Raw genomic sequence first — 24559 nt, 5'->3', positions numbered from 1 at the left:
AAGAACTCATAATAACAATACAAAAGAAAGAATAGTGACAAAATAATAGGAAGTTACAGCTACTGGTCCTTTAAAACTTAAACACATTCACATCAACTATTATTGAAAATAATTCACCAATTTGCTGATCAGTGTTTTCACTGTCTATTCTCAGAGGGCAATCCAGCAAAGTATTGGATTTTGGAAACTCACCAGCTGTGCATAATTCAAGTAACCAGTATCCCAATGGTGGAGACAGTGATGCCATAGCCATGCACAGACATTCTCTGCAGTCTCCAGTACCGATGACGTACCAAGACGAAAACGGTGATCCATGTAGTGCTGTATGAACAGGAGATGAAAACGGTGATCCATGTAGTGCTGTGTGAACCGGCAACCTACAAAGCTAACAACTCAGAGATGTATGATGTAGAAGAGGGAAACGTTATCATTCTAGTCACTTACAAGCTTGGTGCTGTTGCTTTAATGAACTCCTTTGTCTGTAAAACCTTTGGCAGATGCACACAAGCAGATCTTTATATTTGTTGCTGTTGCAATTCTAAGATTCAATGTTACAAAGGGCTAAAAGTTTTGATAAAAAATGCAATACGATGGTCTGTGTACCCTGACATGATGAGAATTTAAGAAAGAAGCCAAATAGTATATTAGCCTGGACAGCTCTTGATGTTAACACCTAAAGCTAAATAGGTGATAAGACTACTTCAATAATATACATTTACATTCACTGTTGTCAACATTATGACTTTCCTACCCACTGGGTGTCGTTATATAAGCACAGAAATGCATCATCCAATCCAATATGGATACATAGAGTTCAAAGGTCAGAATTACTCTGTTCTGAGAAGTCCTTGGAAGTCTATGAAGACACAACATTCTAGCAAGTCTGTGGAGATAGAACATGCCAGCTACATAGGTTGCATCCATGTGTCAATATTACTATTGATTACTAATTTTTGTAAAAAGAACTTAGAAAGGGGAGTTCTAGATTTTACTGAAATCATAGGTTTTAACAATGTAACTGTACAATGTAGGTAGAAGTAGGATGGAGGCCATGGTCTCTATTGATCACTTACTTAATATCTTACAAAGTACTTTCAGTGTTGGCTGATTGAAAGAAAGCAGGTGTCATTAGCTACAGCTGCATGCTTAGAAATTGACAAACCACTGCGATGAAGTAGTGATTTTAAACAGGAACCTCCTTGTTTAAGGTTCAAAAATTGAAGATTATCACTCTTGCAATATCCATGTTTATTTTTTTGATAAAAAAATTTCTTTTACCTTCTGTTCCTATCATGGAAGGATTTGAAATCAGTATTTGTACAGAATCATCTGTGCAATCAGCCTGACTTGAAGTCTTATGTCAGTATGAACCAGTGTACTTACATACCAAGTTCAAAAAATAGATGTTAGCACAAAGATTTGCCCTCTGATGTTTCAGTAACTGAGTGCTACTCATAAATTGCCATTTTATTGCCTGGTCCCCCACAAAAATTACAACATTTTGTATGTTTAGAAGAATTGCAAAACTTGCCATCTTAGTACAATCTTTAACACAGCTGCATCACAATCACATAGCACTATCACTGCCCTTCACTCAGAGCATTCCAGTTTTTCTGCAGATGTCAAGAAGAGAACTATACTAGTTTATGAAGTCTGAGTCAGTTGCCAATCAACTCTCCAGAGTCCTGCAATCAAGGCCCCCCAGACAGGAAATACAGTACATCACTCAATAATCTTTGTTATGAGGTCTCAGCGTCAGAGAAAGTGTGACTCTAGGGGATCTGAACTCGTGATAATCAAGATTATCTCTGCCAACGGAAAGGTGCAAAATTATGCCCATTAGCACTCAGCTTTGGTCATGTATTGTGTGGAATTCAAATGAAAAGAGCATTTGACTGGCTACACAAAATCATTTTTAGTACATATAACATTTGAACATCAACTTGTCAAACAATGTACTTAAAAGTTTTATATAAGTGAACATTACTTATTATGATTTTGATAATTTCTTCTTAAAAGTCATGCCTTACACTGAGATACAGAAGCCAGTCATCAAACAATGGAGTGGCCATCACCTGTGAAGGGTTGAAAGGGTCAAATTTATAAATACATGTATTTATATTGACTTTCAGAAGTGATTCCCCAAATGTCAAAAGGTGAGTCTTATCTCAAAGATCACTGAAAGTCGGTGGTTTGACAAATGCTGCAATACTGTGATGTGTATCCACTTGGTTTTCAGTGAAGTTTTATCTCTGTCTATCAGCGAAAATAAAGGAAAATAGTTTTCTCATTATCCCTTCAATGTTAAAAAGAAAAGTTCCAAATGCTTGAGTTGTTAATTTCAATGCTGTGTCATGCTTTGCCCTGTAAGGATTGAAACAACTGTAATTTCAAGATACTTGTCAATTCAGCTGACGTGTGGGGCACTGAGTATTGCTATGCTAGTACTTGAAATGTTGGATGAAAACACTGCCAAGAGGACAGGACCAAAAGCTGTAAAACTTACCCTGTATTATGCCATATAAAAGCCTATATTTATGTTTAAGCTTTTTTTTTGAAATATGCATTGGATGAAATGTACGTAATACAGCCCCAGGATAACTTCATCAATGCATGCATTCATTGTGAAACTTACGACCAAATCTAGAGTTTTATGGTTGGAAATTTGGTTTCTGGGCAATTTCCCTACTACTCTATGTTTGTTTGATTGTACAATATGAAATCAGGAATCAGTTTCCTCTGAGTGGGGGCCAAGGGGTTATTCCAATTTTTTTCTGACCAAAGCGACAAAGGTTTGGTTTTAGTACTCAAATACTGCCAAGTGCAGCAAACTTTTCTTGCACTTTTCATTCATGTACTTTTGAAAAATTATGTACTGTATTTTATGTACACAATGTGCGGTCTTTGTTTTGAACCAGTCATTTTTCATCATTCTTTCAATAATACTTATGGAGTTATCATCGTTGGTATGGTACGAAGACTAGTTGTTTAAGTCATATGGCCCTGTCACATGACTTCATTGGCCGTAGTTGACCAAAACCCAAAGTTTGAAATTAACATTTTCATGCGAGTATCGTCCCAAACAGTTTTGTTCTGTACACTTGTCAGTTCCTCCTTTGAAAATGTAATCAGCAAAATCAGTCTGAAGAGTGAAATTCATGTATTTTTTTTCATTCAAGTCATCGTCTTCATCATTTGTATCATCACAGTTGTTTGTGAATATGACGTCTGAACTACATGTACGTCACTGTTCATTCTTATCACTTGGGATATGTAAGGTGTAAGTGATATGTTTATAGTAGTATTATGTAGTAACATGTACCTTTATTTCGATCCGAAGCACTCATATTTGAATCATGTTGCAAAACACTGCCATAACTCCTGCCAAAAATCACACACTTTATGCTATGTACAGGACGGAGAGACAGACTGTTACAGGTTTAACTATGGGACCACTTTCTATCATTTTGGTCTGTCACTGTTTTATAAGAAAGGATAATTTCTTAAAAGCTTTGAACTGAGTTTATTTCCAGCTGGATTGAACGATTTTCAGGCTTGTGTTTTAAATATTTTTGTCGGCCAAATTCAACGTGTAGAAATTCTTCTTATTATCAACTCAAATCATGTTGTGCCTCTAGAGGGCGCTTTTACCTGACGTATAAAAGTTTTATACCTCTTACCAATCTGGTACCGTATAGATTTTTCTTTCATTGATTCACATTTTTCAGATTTTATCTTCATTTTACTGTTCAGATGGAAAATCACAGACCATATGATGTATATATATGTTGTAAGTTTATTGTATTTTATGACTCATCACTGGCAAATAAAAAACAGATCATTTACATATAAATAGTCCCTAGACCAATCTCTTGTACAAAATAGTTCATTGGTGCCAAATACGCAATGTACATGTAAATCCATTTATTTTTAATTAATTTACAATTTATTAAATGTAAAGGAGTATATATTGTTTAGGTTGCTCATAGCTAAGAAGTTCCAATACAGGGAAGTTAATTTTCAACAGCGAACTTATGCCATTTTCAATAGCCTGGTGTGGAGGAATTGTACAGGGTACGTCAACATGTAATCGATATGCTTGCTATATAAATCAGCAGCTGAGGATAGCCTTTGTTTAGCTCTTCATCTAGGAGGAATATGTAAGTGTGTTGGGTAAAGCATGCGTTCTGTTATTAATGTCTAAAAAACCCCAGATCAATAGCCCCTAAGGGCCAGACAGGTTAATTTCTGTGGAGAGGAGACTGAGGGATACCAGTAAATCGGATAAGTGTGACGTGGGAATGACTGATGTCTGTCAAAAGAAAGAAACCGGGTTACTCTTTCTGTAGTCGCAGATATTTCCTTCAAAACAGAGCAATAGCAAAATATCTGTTACTTTCAATATATGGCAATCATGTTGTATGTATTTTGTGAGCTAGGTACGGTACAATGCGTCTCGATCTGTGTATGTCTGCTGACAGATTTGCAGTAAAGAAAGATCAAAGGTTCTTCAAATTTTGTCACTTCTTGGCCCAACATACGCACGTTTTCGATGTAATTACCGGTACGGGATTTTGTGTTCCTTAGTATGGTTACTCGACAATCAACAAAGTCATTGTATTCACTGCAGAGCGTGGTGACAACTTCGAATACCATAGGAAGGAAGGGAGGGCAGTACATGACGATGACGCAGTAAAATTTGAAAATTTTCTCTCTCTGCTCCAAACGGACAAAGTTCAGAGAATTGCCCCAAGTTTTCAGATAGCTCGCCTTCCAGAGAGAAGGGACAAGTGTGGAGGACGCGAGACCTTCAGTTTTCGTTTGAAGAGAGAGAGGTTCTGTTTAACATCTGAATCAACATCCCTGTGATAAATAGAAACGACAGCTAAAATAGCTCGAAGAGTTGTTTTTACAGCTCATACTCAAAATTGAAAACAGTTCAGCCTATATAGTCATCAGTGAAATATTCGGCAAAGTCTAGTAAGGTCTGCTTCAGTCGTTTATTTTGCTTACAAACTTGGTAATATCATCACCTCATTCATAAAGGATCACAAACATGCATACATTAAACATTGACAGGTTCTGTCAACTGCACAAATGCCTTCGGGGCAGAGCGTGGTTTCATGACGAATAGATAGTGAGGTTCTTCTTGGACAGTTTCCAAAGGATATCGATGGGAGTTCTTATAGTACTGATAACGAGTCGACGGTGTGTTTTCAAATTCGTTCTCGCTGCACGTCTGCTCCGTGTCGTACTCTGTTGTGTGGAATTCGAAGTCGGAGTCCGACAGGCAGTACCTCTTTGGCGTGGTGTAGTCGTCGTCGCTGAAGATGGGACTTTCGTCACCGCACTCACTGCAGGGCGAGGAGCAAGAGCAGTTCGACGATTCGGAAGATGATCGGTTGTCGTCGTCATCGGTTGTGCTCTCCATCCCCCTCCCGTGTCCATAGTAACGTGGCATCATGTGATTGTCCAACCCGCGATTGCTACCAGAAGCGTTTACGAGTCTGAGCACTCGCTTCTGAGCTCTCTGAACATTAAAATCAGAAGTTCTCATTTCGGCTCGACCACGTACGCGGTTTCCATCGTAAGGGTCTCGCCTGTGTTCACGTTGATACCGTCTGCCGACGATCTCAGGTGGTGAATCGCTCGAATCATACCTCTTTTCGTGCTCTCTTGACTTTCGATGAGGCCGCCTGTCTGAGCGTGGTGGTAGAGATGAGGACACCTGTTGATTATAGTAACGCCCTCTAGAGTTCAGTGAAGAAGTTCTGCTAGAAGATCCTGAACCAGATGTGAAAGCTCCGTTGCTTCTGTAGGGAAGAGGATCGATCCTGTATGACGATTTCGCATGCGATATGTGAGAATCCCTTACTTGCGTTTCGGGACGGTTAAGGCGACGGAAATTAGGATTATCCCGTGGTGTCTCCCCCAACGGCCGAATTGTGGCCAATATGTTCGACTGATATTCGGCCGGTAAACCAACCTGTCGAGTTCTTTCGTTACGTTTCATACGTTGGATCTCCTGGCTCATGATAGCAGCCACTTCCTTATCCTCCATGGATACCCGTCTTGGTAACGACCCCTTGTAGTCTGTCCTGGCCGGCAAACTGTATCTCTTCCGATCTTCACGGTGGTCGTAAGGCGTATCGTACGGTCTCAAGGGCGTGAAGTACTGACTATGGTACCTTCGCTCGTCTGCCGGATTGTATTCACTTTGATAGGGGTAGTAGGCGGTGCTAGCCGCAAAGGGCCTGTCTATGTAACTATCAAAGTTGTCCGACATGGTCACTTCGTCTAGGTTCAGACCATGATTTATGTTCCCATTAGCATGGAGGCACAAATCGGGAGGGTATGACGTTGTCCCTGCCATAGTTGAACGTGTTTCCTTGACTCCCACACTTTGTAGTTCAGTTTGATTCGCCCCCTCTTTCAAGTGAGAATTCCTCCGTTCCTTGTTGAAACTTCGCCTAACTTCGGGGAAATAGTTTTTGTTTCTCGCGGTCTCCCCGCGGCACAGCACAGCTCTGGCGGTTTTCTTGTAGACTGAACGGAAATCGTCGCAGGCGATGGCGTAGACACACGGGTTTATGAATGAATTGCAGAAACCGACCAAGAAGAGGGTCAACAAAGTAAATACGGCATTCCCATTGTAAATGACACTTTCGTCATACGACACTGTGATAACGTAGAGCGCAAGTGGTAACCATGCCAACGCGAATAAAACAACAGCGGTCGTCGCTATCTTCGTCATCCTTCGCATCTAGGAAAACAGTCAAAGAAACAGAGACAAAAGTTCGATTAATAGCTTAACACGTCTAGGCCTTTCATGTATCTCCCAAGAGATCTCTTTAAACTTTATTGCCGTTTGCATTGGAAAAGTTCTCCGCCAAACTGATGACCCTCTCGTCCTAATTGCGCATTTCCCTCTGTACTGAAGCCCGTTAAGCTTCTTAGAAACTAACATGGAAAGAAATATGGCTTGAGGACAGCACCGTCCCCAGGCGAGTCGTATTTTCTCGCCCGCACAGGTGTAGAACGTCATTGGGTCAGCAATTAGTACGTGAAGTGGACTATAGCGGAGTAGGGACACTGATGCATCTTCATTGCAATTCACACATCCCATGATACAAGGCAAGCAATAAAATACCCTTTACCTGTTTGAATTCTCTGTAACCGGTGGTGAGCGAAGCAGATCCGAATTTACCGGACTTCAATGATAAAACGGCCACGGTGAACGTAAATATCAAGGTAGCTGTCAGCGATACGAATAGGATGGTAGTCCAAACTTGTCTGAAAGTCGACGAAGTGTTCTGTCGGCATAGCTGTCTCTCTATAGTTCCGTAGTCGCTTTCAAGGTGCAGTCTGGCCATGGTGTACGGCTGTAACAGATTGATGAGCATCAGGAGACTGGTGATGAGCCATATGGCCATTATGGTGACCACGGTCCAGCGACTTCGTATAGGCTTGCCGAACTTCATTAGCCACCATCTGCAAGACAGTATGTAAAACTTATGAGTGGAAATTCATGGTTTGGTTGATGGCTACACATTAGCGCTTGGTTGTAGGTGACTTTTGAATTGCTGTCCCAGTATAAAGTCGATCTACGGGAAGCTCAAGATCGCGCCGTCAATGTGCATGGAGCAAGTTCTATAGTGCTGATCGCGATAGCCCGACGGCAGTCTTGTGATATTCAAGTTCTTGCACTCACATTTGCCTATAAACTGCCACGATCTGTAATTCACTGGGGTGCTTATTTTCCGCCGTGTCAACATAGCATCAATCTTTATTTACGAGCAATGTAAATATTTTACACTGACTACATCTCAACATAAATCACTACGTGCTCCGACGTTTGACTTCCATGAAACATGCAGAGCTAGAGGAAACACAAGATACACTCAAGACAAAAAGGGTTTTATTTTCCCGATTGTCTGTTTCGAATATCTTTTTATCGTTTACTAAATTTTCTACGATTCGTTTAACAGCAGATCAGACCATCTTTTGATTTGTTTTGACCCGCCAATGTCTTGTGTATGAATAAACTTGAACACATTTTTTAGAGAAAGTTACATCGGTCGATCTTCTCCGAGACGGGCGAAATTTGTTCCTTTAAAATGAATCCACAAGGTTATAAAATGGTCCAGAAAACACATAGCACGACCTTAGTTCGAACTTCGTATAGCTACGTACAGTACATAACTTCAAACATTCAAATTCTTCAATATTCAAAACCTCACCATCAAAGACCTTGCGAGAAAAACGCAAAGCAATTGTAAACAAAAGAAAAAACAAACGAATTGTTTTTTAACCATGGACACTGTAGCCCAGATCTCTATTTGCCTTGAATAATCCTTTGTAGTTGTTTTTCTCAAACCCATGATTAGCACTCAAAACAGCCGCCAGTAAGGTGTTGTGTCGTCCAACACTCTAGAGGCTTCCGAGGAATACCTTGGAGAGTTAGGGGTCATGCGGGGTCACTGAGCAAAGCATAAACTACTTCAACAGTTCAATAAAAATGTAATGATTGACGCACCGCCGTGGGGAATAAAAAAGTCTTTCAACGTTTACATTTTAAAGGGATGAGCTTGGGTTAGGATGGAAGCAATCTCGTCCCTTGCATTGAATTTCAAACAAAGGGAAAGATGTAAAAATGTGGACAACATTTTTTCACAGATTTTCTTTTGATAAGTCAGTTTAGTTGTCTCTATATTTGATTTGGATGGTCAAACAAACACACCCTGCATGTTTTGTGAAATAGAACCAGCATTACAATCAATGTGAAATCATCAATCTCCCCCTTCTCTCTCTCTCTCTCTCTCTCTCTCTCTCTCCTCTCTCTCTCTCTCTCTCTCTCTCTCTCTCTCTCTCTCTCTCTCCCTACATATGTCTCTCTCTTTATCGTATATATGTTTATATGTATTATTATTATTATACTTTATTTCAAGAGGGTAATCTGATTACAATAAATAAAACATTGTAATTTACATCAGAGCCCTCATGAGATAAATGGGAAGAAGAGAGTCAGGGGAGGGAGAGATTGGGAGGAAGGGAGGTGTCAGGCGCCTTTGGTAAGAGAATTAGGTGAAAGCGTTCTAAGTTAGTCTCCAAATGGCAAGACGAGAACGAAATGCACCTGTTGAACTCCCGACCTACTACACATATAGAAATTTACATCTATCTTCGCCCGTCATGTTTATTACAAGACGCAGGGTTTTTTTTGTAACTCAGTCAATATAAACGTAAGGGTTAGTATGTAGGAATTAATGCGACAATACAATGGCGTATATGACTAATACAAGGGACATATATTATGGAATCAAGCTGTAAAAATAACATTGGTGGCTTTACTATTGCTAAATCCAAATGCCATATGTCAACGTCAGTACCATGAACTCCCCAAAGCCTGGAAACCAGAGAACCTCGTGATTCAAATTTTCCCATCCTGCGAGGAATTGCACTGTTTTGATTAATCAGTGATGTTCAGGACAAATACAATGTGTCTCCCTGATCTGTAAAACCGTTCACTTTTAATTTATCGACATAGCAATTCTTCGAGTTTAATTACATTTAGATTAATGACGCTTTCTATTCAAGGAGGCCAATTAAGGTCAACTCGCCACAATTCTTCCCTTCAGATACTAGGATTTTCTGACACGTGTAAAGACATGAAATAATGGTGCATCGGCTTTGAAAAAATCTTGTATGCCATCATACAAGCACCGTGACACAGCAGCAATGTAAGATATTGTTGTGAGCAGATACATCCTAAGAGCGTACAGCATATTTGTGATTAACTAGCTATCGCTTTTACCATGTTGAAAGCCGATGAGTCAAAACTTTGACTGTACAACAATAAAAATGTACTATCTCCCGTTAGCGTCCTGTATGACCTAAACTCACAGACAACGGACTATTCTGAGATGGGTGATTGTGAAATTGGATGTTATATACCATTCAGGTAAGCCAGTGGTTGATCGAAGTGCAGGAGAACTGAGCTGTATTTGTCAGTCTCTGCTTGGTCTTAAATATCCGAACAAACCAACTGTAAATCATGCAACGTACGCGTGCCAGCAAGTACGTGCACTGCCTGCATGTGAATCTAAGAAATCTGCATAAAAACGCACGACGAAAATGCTCTCTTGCATCTTGTCAACAACTGTAGTTCATAGATTACATACAGCTACACAGGTTTACAAAGTGACAGTCCACTTCAACGATATAGGATCTCATATTTGTTTTGGTGTGTGTAGAAGACCACGGTATCTCTCATTTTCGTGTACCAAGATTAATTTATTACATGTAATTAATTTTGAAAAACCTTTCTTCATCTTTTATCATCATATAGTTCATTTCAGTTCATGCCGTCAGTTAAATTTTCGTCATGCGGTATTCTATGTAATGTGCGTCGACAACCCTCACCAATATGACGTACATGGTTAGATTTTGATGGATGTAAAATGAAGGTCACCAGTGACAAACGCAGCTGAGCCTGGCTACGGAAGACGTATCATACGAAATTAAAATCAAGGTGGACATGTCTTTCACGCCTACATTGTTGAACATTATTAAAACACGAGCAATAGTCTCCACGTCGCCGATTCTGCCTGCATTAATAGCTCGAGGATGGTTGTTCTGGCGTATACATCAGTTTTGATGTGCAACAAACAGAATATATACAATACTAATGGGTTGATTTCTAATCTACACATGCGTTAAAGCTCCATCAGCCGTAATATGTGAATATTTTCCCAATTTCTTTTGTTCTGTTCATTAACTGCAGATTCATGAACTACCGGTACTCCCCAAACCATATCAACATATCGAGTATACAGCTTGTCAAACACAGTCCTGTACGTGGGGTCTAATGTTAGTAAGCAGAGGAATTCATGTCAATAACATTGCATGTATGTGCATAGAATATCGTGTTTGCAAGGCTAATGCATCGTTTACACGTAGTTCTGGAAAATTGTTAGAATATATACTTGTTCCCCAAAATGAAAATAAAGAAGACAGCTGCAAAAAATTATCACCATTGTCTCTCTAAGGTAATAGGCATCCTGACACAAAATGTTTCAAACTTCTGCTCAAACTTTCCTGGATGACACCCAAAACTTTTCATTTTCATAATCATGAATCAAAAAGTCAAGCGTCACTGTGAACAATTTACGATATCAGAAGAAACAGGTGTCTTAAGTTACCGATATTTGAAATTTAAAGTAGCGGTGATCATGATATCGGATGTCAAGTCTATCGGAGAAGTTAAATGTTCGGTTTTCTCAAAACAAGATGGTGTCACTGTACTTTTTTCAGAATGATATCTACACACGCCACGGACAGCAAAGTACAGTAAAGAATTTGAAGGTGCCATAATCTGCCGCCGAAGCGCATTCTACCGTAGACAACTGCGTTCCATGTACATTTCACGGTTCTGTTCATCGTCGATGATGGGAGAGCATTACCACGGACCCTGCATCGCAATTGATCGCGTCATCATGACTATGTGTACGTTTCTTCTTTAGAATTCTGCGAGGATGTGTTAAACGCCGAAATCAAAAGCCAAACAGACGCTGGTGAAATCAAATTAACGAGAAAAACCACCGTAAGTTATTTTCTTGTATAAACAGAGGTAATTGCTTCGTAGAAGTCGCTTTGACAAATCACGTTACAAACCGACGCATTGTCAGTAACAGACGTAACAAATCACTCGCCAAACTCATAGAAAATGCATAAATAACGACACGACGGGTACACATTGACAGCGCCTCTTTCATTTGGAGTGATTGGTTATGGTCAGGCGTTGGCAGATGTTGTCCACTATTGCTGGGGCACACAGTCGCTGTCTCCCCGACAGGTCATTAACTGGCAAGTGGCGTGCGGGTTTGAACGTATTGACGTTATCGTGACTCTCTTCAGCATCCTAAGATTGTTAACCTTTCAACTCCCTCTCGCCGAAATAGTATGCTGTATTTAAACCGCGCATGTCAATGTGAGTCAAAGTTCTTTAGTGCGACGAAGTGGTTGCTGTCGTCACGTTACCTGCATCACCATAAAAATTACTGACACAATGTTATTTCGGTTTTGGAAAATATCATCAGAATTCTTTATCGATTACTTTTCTAGGAAACTAGTATACCTCCACGTGATTGTTGTAATGCGTGTTCAATTAAACCCAAAGCAGAGCGACATTTTACCGGGTAAACTTTTTTATACTGGTGGAGTGGTTTCCAGACCACTTGTATTCTTCTTTGGACATGAAAAGAGTACGCAAATCGGGCACTTGAAAGGGAGATAGAATTACTCAGAGGTGAACCGCATTCCTTTGACTTGGATGCTGGGTTCTACACGGCTCAAAGCGACCGACATGAAAGTTCAAATATCCATCAACACTTGACAGAGCGTTTCTTTACATTTATAGTAAGTCTCAAAGAGTAGAAACTTTTTGACATCGTTTCCTGATACTTGTCTATATTTTTGAGCAACTTCACAAAACGTCAGTAATATCTGAAGTGTTTGATAATATTGCTGGTGATGTCACCAACGTTGATGTAGTTGCTGGTGATTAAAAACAGTGACAAGGTACGACGACGATGATACGAAAGGCTGGTGGTACCATCGGCTTGCACGCATACACTCATTAATTTGAGATGACAGTAGCTGAGAACACACTATTGAATGGAATTGGATAAAAAAGTTAGGTCAGTACTGATGGCCGTCAGGTCATTTCAGAGAATGCAAAGAATGTCTCGACAACATGGTGCCTACACAACTGCGCAGGTGAGACCTAGGTGTGCGTTTGTCATCCAAATTTCCATATATAATATATAACTTGAAAACAGCTCGGCGAAATGAAGCCATCAATTTGTAATCCAAGAGCCTTGGAAAACGAAGGAGGGCTAAAGCTCATGTGATTATCTCCTCGACGACAAAGGTGGACGTGGTCACGAAGGGGATACAGGTAATTTCTCGTCGTAAAAGAGGCTCCGTCGGTGTATAAGGAGCAAAATTACTTATAAATGGACGATTTAGAACACTCCGTTAGACGCCTGATTTACGGCAGCGATTAGTCGCGATTGAGCAATGCCATTCTGTGGAGGCTAGGGCACGATAAAAATACAAAGTCCAAATGTTGTTTGTGTCAACACGGATCCGTATCAAAACACGTAGAGAGGTTTTGTATTGGCGGCAGGTCTTTAGAGGTTTTTGCCGAATAAATCATTGTCAACAACAGACCAGGGAATGTAGATATTATTGGAACAGGCAGTAACACACCTTAAAAGCACACAGTTGCCCATATCGTCACCACTGACGTTCATACCTATACACACAGTTACCTACAACATATTAGAATGGAACTAAAAAATCCTCAACATGCTGGCAAATTACTGGTAACTGTACATACACTGGCCAGAGAATAAAAACATTTAGTAGTGAAGGGGCGTCAATCTTTGCAACCTTATTTCAGCAACCTGAGCTATTGAAAGCAATGGGGGTTCAGCAAATTCCTGGTTAAAAAGTGTAACCCCGATTCAACAGTAAAAAGTGTTGGAATCAACTCCGGAGATGTCTCTAGAAGAACCAAAATATCATCACAGAAGATGGTGTGTACCGCCAGTGTTCACATTCTCATCAAGTCATTTTTGCCCAGGGAAGGTGCCATATTTCCGGAAAATATTTGTGTGATATTCGAATTCCCCCAGTGGAAATTCAATTCAAATTCCCAAAGGTTTAGATAGAGGAGACATTCTAATCATATAGGACGTCATTGCCAATATTCCCGACACAGTTCTTTCACGTTGAGTTAAAAACACTAGATTGATCACCTGAGCAGGCGCAATATGTGAGTCCCAAGCAACCATACTGAGGCACTGATAACGATATATGTCCTTTTACGTAGAATATTTTGAAACACGTTTCGTATCGTTAGCAATGAAAATGAGTCAGTTCTTCGTTTGATCCGACCACGGTCATAGAGTTGAAAATATTGACGTGTCGGATTGAAAGAACAATCCGATATTATTTTCATCAAAAGTCAGCAGGGTATCTTAATATCATTGAGGTCAGAACTTGCTGTTGCGTTGCGTTACACCGACTCTGTGAAGGATATGCTAATGGTATGTGGGTGAAAAAGTGTTTGTTACCAGAAACTTAAGAGCATGCGCAAACGACGACACGCGCCCTTTAATTCCGTTCGTGATCTTCCAGCAATCGGACTATGGTGGCGCATATAATACATATTCCTGAATTCTGCTACATAGCTAGCACTATCCCTATGGCATACATTTTTTTAATCCAGTGACCAGTTGAATTGAAATAGATAGACATGTGAAGAAATCGACCCAAACGGAACGAATTTCATTCTTCAAAGTAGCTGAAAATTCCCCGGTGCCCTAATTTAATGGACATGTACGGAGATAGCGCTTGACAGCATTTTTCAATGAATGCTACTTGTAAATGAGTATAGCAGGGGGAACGGTCCATCTCTTGAGAAATTAAGAAAAAATGTCCTAGTAAATAGGTCAAACACCAATGATTACACGCAAATACACACACAAAGATATATGGTTTCGCACTATAACTCGTAATTTCACCTTAATAATGAATTCTCTAATTTCCACCTTGTCGTTTCACATTTTATTGATATATGACATAATTTTCTTTGTCTATTTGCTTGTCTGATTTTTTTTAAGAACGGGCCACATTTCAGGCTGGAATTTCTTCCCTACAGCCCCTTACTACTTGAGAGGTTTATAGTTGATGAGGTCAGTGATTGTTTCGGGGTCCAGCGAAGTTTCTGACACTATGAGATTTCGCCTTTTGCACGGCGTCTGTAAATTAGTCACAATCAAGATTATCAGCCTATGACCTCCCGATAACCCCTGCCCCTAAAAACGTAACGATCGATATGATATTGACAATACAAGTGTCGCCATTGCTGATATTGGCATGAATTAGAAGATATTTATTGGTATTAAAAGCAATCAATTATAACACCCTTCTCCAGAAATAGCTATTTGGCGAGCAAATGTCTTCCGCCTTGATTTTGGCGTCCAATCTTCCACTGTTGGGCCAATCTTCGATATGCGCATAAACAATATCGATAAAGCCATCGATTATGTGGTATAATAATCAGTGTATTGCCCACTCCATGATGGGAAACTATTTTGTCAACAATATCATTGTTATTTAGATAACAACAAAAGATAATGAGTCGGCAAAAAAACTATGTACCATGATTAATGAAAACACTTATGAATGGCGGTGTGGACCGTGATTAAGAGTTGCTTTCTCTAGCGGGTAATATTGGAAATGAGACACACACGACGTAATGAAGACCATCACCTTTGAAATCGGGATGATCTCATAGCGTGATCACATTGTCGCCAAGTCTACATCAACCCTATGGCGTGTAATCCTACTTGCACTTAATGTACTGAGATCTTGGGAGCAGCGTCAATTTCCGTCTTTGTTAAAATTCCACGGTTACTGAACAGATAGTCTGCCTGATTAGTTTCATGACAACCGGTCAATACGTTAACCCTGACTCTACTACACGCACCAAATGGAACTTTTCAATGCAGACACACTCAGCCTAAGTATCTTTATCCCTGACCTCCAAAAATCCAATAGCGTTCGCTGTGACATTCCAATGTTCTGGAGCCAGTCCAATCCAGTCCCCACGACTGTTTAATCCTATAATCTCCAAAGAGGAAACTAAAATATTGTAAACAAAGAATCACCTCAACACTGAGAGAAATTATGCACTCCTCAAAGAAACCCACAGTACTACTGCATTTACAGAAGCATGATGAAAAGACGTTCTCCACATTTCAAGATTAGCAAATTTTATTTTTTCTTTCTACCGTCGACATTTTGGCTGTTACAATTCAATGTTGGATATATAAAATAACCTGATACTACTCTCGTACATTTTCTCAAATTTACGCTGATGAAACAATGTTTTGAAATTCTAATATAACTACACCTACGTGTATTAATTAATATCATTTAATCATATTAGCCGGACGTCTTGTATACAATGCAGTCGTCATCAACATGACTTGTATAATCTCGCACTATTTTCTTTTCATGGTTAAATATTCTACCAGTTTCAGTGACACGATGTAAAGCGGTTCCGCCAAGCACTTCCTTCATGCCAAGTGACACATTTTTTGCCACTAGATACCAACCTCTTTTTGTCACCGCGACAGAAGTCACATAAATAAAAGACGGAAAACAACAAAATTCAAACACGTACTGCATGAAGTAGAGGCCGTCTAAATGTGCCCTATCGGTTTTATTTGACAATCAATACATAGCGCTGGCAGCCACCATATGCACCAGTCTGTGTAACCATGTTGCCATGACAATAATATTCCCTCTCTGCCGCGATGAACCAGGAAAAGGGGCGAGGTTCATCGTTGTTTGGGTTTTATTGGGAGTTGATGGTATTCTGAACAGGGTTAGGGCGTCAATAACGACAGTTTAATATTTAACATTTCAGAAATACAGCTTAGTTCTTAACAAACACGAATTGTTAACCCTGAACTGCATTTTATTTGTATACATAAACAACAATGCGAACAAAAAACGACTTTGGCAGATAAACGACCAAGGACTATTCAGATTTAGAGCTGGAATTTGAATCATTTTTCAAATTCTTAAATGCCACCACATTCAAAGGTCAACAGTCATTGATAACTCGTGTGAAATGTACGTTACCGTATTGAAGTGAATATGGATATACTACGGGAAACAATATGGAAAACGGTGTTTGTGGAAAAAAGTATGAAATCTGCTTTTGTCTTCGTCGAAATATGCTGTTATATTAATAGTCAACGAATTCTCTGATACCACTGTGGAACGTCTAATCAGCTGTGGAGTGTCCTTGTCGTCGACCGACAAGCCGATAAATACTTCATATGCAGTGAATTATTATTGCATCGATGAACTAGACACGGGTTCCTGTAGACTTTGCTGATTGGCTTTAAGATAACCGTCTTGATAAGTGTCACCTAAATACGGAGTCATTTTGGACTGAAAACAATTCAAAAGTACGGGGTTTACTCTTTGCTGATCATTTACTCTATGCGTGTTGACAGTATCGATTTTTATGGCGAGCCTAGTATGTCTCACTGTTGTTGTCATTGTTTGTTTCTCAGACAACGACAAAACAAATCCCCTGGCGTTCGTCACGTATACAAAACAACATGGTCGCGTTACCAAAGGATATTTTTTAGTAGTACAAACTTGTCTGACAAAATTCGACATGTAAGACTGTATTACACCACACCGGCGGGAATATACATAATATCCAACTCTCAAATAAACCTACGATTGCGTCATTCGAACATTAATATCGAATCCATGTAAATCCACGCATGGTTCTTCAGGATAAAAACAAAACTTATTCAGTAGACTGACGGGAATGACAACGGTCCCAATGTTAACCTGTGTAGAGTCTCACGATTCGTGAAATTTCAAAATACCCCTGTGTCGGGTCATCTACACAACTAAGAATAAGTTCGGTAATGTTACGTATCATTTGATCTGTCTTATTACGTATCGTTCATGTATGTCTGTTTGTAACCGCAACTTCGAAATGCAAGAGCGCAGACCCAACAGAGAGTGAGAGTATCATGGGTAATTTTTGTCATCATGTTCGTGTAAATTGACTTCGTATCGTTGTGTGTTGAAAAACAACTTTTCGATGATCAGATGTTTATCAATGCACTATATATGTTCAAACGAGATTAGGACTGACACCATGGCCTCATATTTGATATAAACTTTAGATACTGCTCGATCCCTGTGTACAGTGACGTCAAAGTGTGTTTTTACAATGTCGTTAACACCGTCTAGGGTTAAGCCAAAGAGCTTGCGTGAAATGGGAGGTCATTTTGAATGGAAATGTTATTTTAAGGGGGATGTTCACCTAGTATCTTGAAAGTTTTATAAGGTCACTATTTTAATGTTCATCTCGTTAGAGGGACCTTGAGTTAGGTGTTTATAGCTCACCTCGCTGGTGTGGGTAACATTTTAGAGAGAGATGGCTTCACTTGGTAAAGTAACACAAATTTTACAATGTTATGCTTGTTGTAGCAAGTTTTGAAATGACTGTCTTGTTGTAGGTATGGTTGAGAAATTTTCGTTGAAACATTACACCATGGTGAGACGAGGTTATGAGATCTGTGATTGCTTTTCATTCTTTAGATTTGAAGGTTTTGGTCTTTAATGTGTGGAACATAAGGAAAACGAGATTTCCCGCCTTAATTCTCTCACCTGTCCACTGTCCATGCAGCTAGGGTCCAGAGATTGACAAACACCAACACAAGACGGACATACGAGACAAAAGAACAAAGGAACGGGGAGTAGATGGAGGAATCGACATGCGAGGTGTATTCAACAAGTGTCAGCGGGACCACCATAGCGCACAGCAGGATATCGACAACCGCCAAATTCACCATGTAGCCGCCGAGCAACTCCCGAGAGGACTTCACCAGCCAGACAGCGAGCAGGAGGAAGAGGTTGCCGAGGAAACCGGCCGCTATGACAACGGAGTAGAGGACGATGAAGAGCACCGTGACGGACGTAAACTGAGTCAAATCAACGTATGTGCCGTTGTACGTCCAGTTCTGCGCGGAACTCGTCGACGTGAAGACCCAGTTGGGCATGTTTACGGTGTCCAGCGCCACAAGAGAACGCGTCGCACATATCCTAAAAGTTACATCTCGCCAGGACCTTCGATGATGGATGCAAAGTTCGGGTACACGGTTTCTCAGCCATCATTCGTTAATGACAGTTCAAATATAGCTGTGGACAGATTACAAGGAAAATAGATGTTAATGACCTTTCCAGGTCGCAGAGGTCCGCTTTGATCGATCTGCGCAGCTCACCTCACCATGCACATTTACTTTCCCGCCTTAATGAAATGTGACATGAATGGTATGAAAAATTTAATAAATATGCAAAATGCAAATTCAGCAGAGCTCTGTGTAGACATGAAAAATGTATTTAATTTCGTTAAACAACAATTCACAGTGGTGTATTTTATTGCCATGCCAATTAACAACGTCAATAATCCCAGTGATATTTTGATATTTATTAACTTCAGAAAGGCGTGGGTGGTGGGCATATAGGCCTATAAGTTGTCTCTATGTTTAAAGACGGGGAGGCGCCGCAAACAGCTTTAAAAGTTTATTCAAAAGTTATCCCTGATTGTACAAATCGAAACTTCTTTCAGGTTTGGGGAGATTGTGCGTATCTGCTTCTTTTGATTGAGTTAATAGTGATTGATTTTATACGAATTAACTCTAGGGGGTGAATTTGAAGGCTATGATATAAATTAAAACTAGCAGGTCTCACTAAAATAATGATTGAGCTTCTGAAAACGCAACGGCTATAGCATAACAGCGTAGTTCGTATTCTGAACGAAACAACAGGTGGCACGACTCCAAGTTACCGGCACCTGGCCGCAAAGACTTCAGAAGGAAAATTCCGAAGTTTTAAACAAAATATTTGCAGCCGCTCAGTCGGCTTCGTTTATCGGCACGATTAGAGACGCTGGCCCCCGATCTCGAGTCCAGGATTAATCAACCATAAATATACATGAGAACTGTGGCTTTGATTTGACCTCTCTTGACACGGAGCTGGGCTATGTAACCTGTTGTGCGTTTAAAAATCGATAGAGAATGTCTCCAAGCAAAGAGAACGCCCTTAGGAATTCGATCATTCCGATAGCGAATAAAATATAAAATAGTGCCGACTCCGATAGAACGCATCCTTGATCTAAAATCTTGGCTTCGACATGGGGATTCAGTGTCTGTGGCGGCGATCTGTCCGGTACAAGTCACGCTACATGGAGTGCGTAACGCATCGAGTCACACGCAGTTTTATAGCGTAGCAGATGCCACTCCATAGACACTGTCCATTATTATCCTATCATGCTATCATAAACAAATATGTGTTTAGCGTCAACTGGTGTATTTTATCCGTCTGATGGGCTTGAAACGCTGTATAAATTCACCGCAATTAGTTTAAAATACCCGAGTATGGCGACGTTTGTACAGAATTACGGAAGGGACTGCGCGAGTCGCCGTCAATATTACGTCGTAATTATGGCACGTAGCTGGCCTCCATGATGATAGCAATCGGCGCTATGGCCCCGTGCAATTGCTCTGAGAATCGAACCTCTGAGCCTTACCTGTTTGGATCTCTGTGAACAGCCAGTCGCAACAGCCCTCTGCACTAGAAGTAATTCCTTTGAGACAGACCTTATCCCCACAGGGTCCACGGATTTGAATTTAGAGATAGAAACACGGCGAGATTTGGGAGAGAGATGCCGAGACAAGGCCTAACGCTGACATTTTTTTGGAGTCAGGAACCGAAGAAGAGGACCTTTGCCCGCTCCGGTGCGGTGGGCACAGTTGCCAAAATCTAATAAATCATAGGGGCGGTATTCTGTCCAGCTGTCGACACCATTCACTGTGAAGTTGTTTACGCTCTTTATTCGCAATATCGATCGCAAGGAATACATACACACCGCGGTTTTTTTGTATTGCTTCACCGAGGCTTAGAAAATGTTCAGTACAGTTCGGGTAGAGCACCTTACGTCCACATAACTCACGTGTGACCCAGAGACCCTTTAAAGATAGTTTTCTTTGGAACATGACGTCAACAATGAGAAGCCGCGGGGCTGACATAAGAAATCCGCTTATATGTCAAGTAAGTGAAATAAAAAATCACTTAAAATAAAAAAAAATCCACAAACAAAAGGCGTCTTTCTTCGTTTTCTGTTATAATATATGGACACGAGACCACGAATTGGTCAGATGCTAAAATATATCAGAACAGTCAAGTGCTAACACGTATATGCATATTGCCTAAGTCCTACATGTTTTGCCAAATACTCGTTTTCCTTCATTTTTGTCCCTTAATGCTCTCTTTCAGCAGTCGATCATGATTGTAATTTCATTTGATGTTCAAAAAGAAGACTTGGGCGATAAAAAACGCCACAACTCCCCTTTTACGGTTACTTGAAGGCCGTATAAGAGCCAATAACCACAACTTCATAAAAATACTATACTCTGGAGTGTGGGTGATATTTCAGTCGCTCCAAAGAATCGACGTTTTATTTGGATTCCTTGAGGGCAAACACTATAGCCGTTTACATGCGACCGGCTAGAGTACTACCATTTTCTAATGAAACAGTCTAATAAAATGGGATCCGGCATTCACAATTTCTTCAACCCCGTGCATTTTATTGCTCTTCTTCGAGAGCAGGGACATCGGCATCATCGCTTCTCGAGGAGAGTCCGACACCATAAAACAAGACCCTATAGTCCTGCGGCCATTATTCGGCCGAATCGTAAACGGCTGCTCCGAGTTTCAAGATCAAAGCAAACCGAAGCAGGCCGACTAACTCGATGATATACCTGAGATCGTTTATCAGCGATTTTTACGAGAGAGAAATAGCCGGCCAGACAGACTAGGCTTAAAATATTGATAGAGAATAAAATGTGCCCTAGTCTTTGGGCACATTTACTCAAAGTGATTCTGTCTTACATAGTCATTGTCATCTACTGAGCGTTAGCAGTTTGATTTTTATAGAAACAGAACCCCAGGACGCCTTTTCTCTATGGTACGCACAGTATGCTAGCCCTTTGTTGTTTTGTTTATTTATACATCACCACCACCACCACCACCACCACCATCATCATCATCATCATCATCATCCACGTGATCCCATGAATCAACAAATCGACACTGATGTAAAAAACTGTTTTGAAAGTCTCCATAAACATTAGAACAACAGAATGTGGGGAAGGGTGTTGTTGTTGTTGTTGTTGTTGTTGTTGTTGTTGTTGTAATTATAAAAACTAGAGAACTGAGTTTGCATTCTGCATCGGGTTACAAGGCTTCCAGTACACCTCTCCTTACTGGGACAAAGAGGTCCGCGAAAACAGCCACGGATGTCCTATGCATGACAAGCAAAGCGATGGATGGATTTATCAACGTGGACGTGTACACTCATGTAACTAGATAAAGAAATGTCTGTGTACAAATGTATCTTAGTTACTACATTGATCGATGACCTAGATTGACATGGTTAGATAGAGTCTTTCATGATCTGTTTAGATTCTGTCAAACTAAACTTTCCATCAATTACTTGTTAGTCATTTAATCAGTCAGTCCCTCAGCAATCTCTACATCTGTAGGCATCCCGACCGCGACATCTCGACTTGTTTTCGTCGTTCAACATGGACAATAACTGATGACACCTATGGCCCCTTTCACAGCTCTACTGGCTGCTTCAAATGGGACATGCTGGGGATCAAAGGTACCACATGGCGTTTGTCGTCGTCGTGCCGTGAAGAGAGAACTAAAGTACTCGTCGTAAATAGCGCCGTTTGATTTTTTTTGGCGACAAAATTCGGATCAATCCAATTCTTCTAAGAGGGAGTTGAGCTCTATGATAGTGACATCATACGAATCGACGAATCGATTTTGCGGGATGTCGAAATGAATTAGAGACACTGCTACATACACCATGGAAAGGACAAGTTTTATATATATTCCAATGAAACTGTTTCATAGGTACCCGAAGAAAAACTCTGTGGCGAAGCAAGCAATTTATGGGCAGCAGTCACCTTCAATGTCTAAAACATGGGATTTGAGGAAAGTGGCACAATATCAGAGTATGAAATTATGTTGACCGTTTGTATAAGTTCATTTTTTTTGTTGAGGCAAAACTCGACGGACGAATTTAAAAGAAAACTGTTTCCCCGACTACTTAGAAATTAAATAAATCTAGAAGGTAATTAATGGACGATAAAGACACTGTTCAATTCGACATGCCCTTTGAATCTCAAACAATTACTTGCTCTAGAAACCTCAAAACGACAAAAAAGGAAAGTACATCAACTTTGGATTCTCCTCGTCTATTTTCACTTTTTCGGTGGTTCGAAACAATTTATAGGTATCAAACGGCGTTTACAGCGTAGTAGTCTAGTGTAAGAGTTCAACAAATATGCTCAACCCGGTCGAAACACGATCTATGGAAACGCCTATGAGATTTCTTTTAAATGGTTGCAGTATATATTTGACTATCGTGCTTTGGAACATATTGAAAAGATATATATATATATCTATATACATACATACATACATAATACATACTACATATATAATATATATATATATATATATATATATATATATATATATATATGTATATTAGAGGTAACCAAAGATTACAACAAAACACTGTATAAAATAAAATAATTGACTTAAGACAATAAAAACAATGTATGTTGGGTGGTAATACGTGAAATGTTTAGTAAAAGAATTTACATTTGAACAAACTATTGACAAACTACTTGGGGATTTCAAGGAGCGTCATTCTTGGGGGGTTTGTTTTGCTGTCAGGCAAATACTTTATGCGCAGTATTTCCCTTACCTACCACACGATTCGTTAGCTAAAAGATCTATCTATTTTTACCCAACGAGGTTGCTTCCCATTTGGTGAGCAAAGCTTTCATTCTATCACCTCCTCGCTCATATATCCATAGATCTACGACAATCTTTTAAAAATGTCTCATTGAAACATTCAAATGAACTAAAGGGAAAATCTTGCCCTTTTTTATCATTACATGCACATATACATGGAGCTAGAAACGTATCCATGGTACATACTACGGGGATCACCAAGGCCTCCACTCAACATTGAGCCCATTGCAAGGTGAAGGTGTAGACAAAATTCAATATCTCCCACTGAAATTTACCTACGTCTATCAGCATGCGAGACCCACTTCATGCCTTCTACCACAGTCCCTCTGTCGGGACAGTGGCTCACCACTGGCAATTCTTGTTCATATCCTGCTGTGATATACTCACTGTCTGTCTTGTTTTCCTAACGACGCGGCCACCAGTAGCTGTGTGATCAGGACTGTGACCAATAGCTGCGACTACAGCCAACACCGGCGAAGTGCCATCCATCAAAAGAGCAGCCCTAGAGTCTTTCTCACATCAGACACTAAAGGTCACCAAAGGGGTTAAAACGATAACACTCTATACACCGCTCTGTCATGTATGACCATCCGATTCACACTGTGAGACCGAGTAGATAATTCACTGGCGTGACTTCAATTTGAATTGTGAAAGGGACGCATGACTCGTGTTATTCTCGCTGTCTATTTTTGGTGAGAAGATCGCTAATCACATTTACAACGAGCGCCACAATAGGGACAACTGCCCGTGCAACTGAAAGGAGCCCTGTACAGACATCAAAAGTAAACAAAACCTGCATAATAGACAACTAGAGTCAGTGGATTATTTGTTGGTAAGGTCATTCTGATCACCTGCACCATCATACTAGCGTGTTTGAAGCTAGCACCACGTGAAAATGACCGACGCCACACCAATCTGATTCTCAATGACAAGGGTGCATCGATAATTTGTCATACTTGTTCATTATTTCATAGTCCTGATATACAAAGACCGGTAGACCTGTATGACGACACTTTCCCTGTAAGTATATATTTACAGATGGGATTAAGCT

General features: G+C 40.2%; 3 protein-coding genes across 9 annotated transcripts in view; 1 reads left to right on the top strand and 2 right to left on the bottom strand.

The window, feature by feature from the left end:
• LOC139150137 (rho guanine nucleotide exchange factor 33-like) overlaps nt 1–3853 on the top strand; it is a 34738-nt gene extending 30885 nt beyond the window's left edge. For all 3 annotated transcript variants that reach the window (XM_070722314.1, XM_070722315.1, XM_070722316.1), the window contains one exon: nt 155–3853. The gene's annotated coding sequence lies outside the window, so the exon portion shown is untranslated. The remainder of the gene's footprint in view (nt 1–154) is intronic.
• The window catches only part of LOC139150144 (small ribosomal subunit protein uS12m-like), a 629842-nt gene that overhangs the window by 68775 nt on the left and 536508 nt on the right, over nt 1–24559 (bottom strand). The gene's annotated exons all lie outside the window — the stretch shown is intronic.
• Nucleotides 3779–24251, bottom strand: LOC139150138 (uncharacterized). Of its 5 annotated transcripts, none has more exons than XM_070722320.1 (4): nt 23896–24251; nt 18283–18813; nt 7158–7491; nt 3779–6763 (listed from the first exon to the last, which is right to left on the bottom strand). In XM_070722320.1, the coding sequence occupies exons 2-4, from the start codon at nt 18672–18674 to the stop codon at nt 5066–5068; spliced, it is 2424 nt and encodes an 807-aa protein (XP_070578421.1). In that variant the 5' UTR covers nt 18675–18813; nt 23896–24251; the 3' UTR covers nt 3779–5065. The 5 variants fall into 5 exon arrangements, with proteins under 5 accessions (XP_070578421.1, XP_070578419.1, XP_070578420.1 ...); XM_070722318.1 differs by having other exon boundaries at nt 23784–23976; XM_070722319.1 differs by having other exon boundaries at nt 23788–23939.

This window comes from Ptychodera flava, chromosome 14 (genome assembly GCF_041260155.1).
Source record: "Ptychodera flava strain L36383 chromosome 14, AS_Pfla_20210202, whole genome shotgun sequence".
NCBI classification, from domain to species: domain Eukaryota; kingdom Metazoa; phylum Hemichordata; class Enteropneusta; family Ptychoderidae; genus Ptychodera; species Ptychodera flava.
This window is presented reverse-complemented; position numbering and strand designations above follow the sequence as displayed.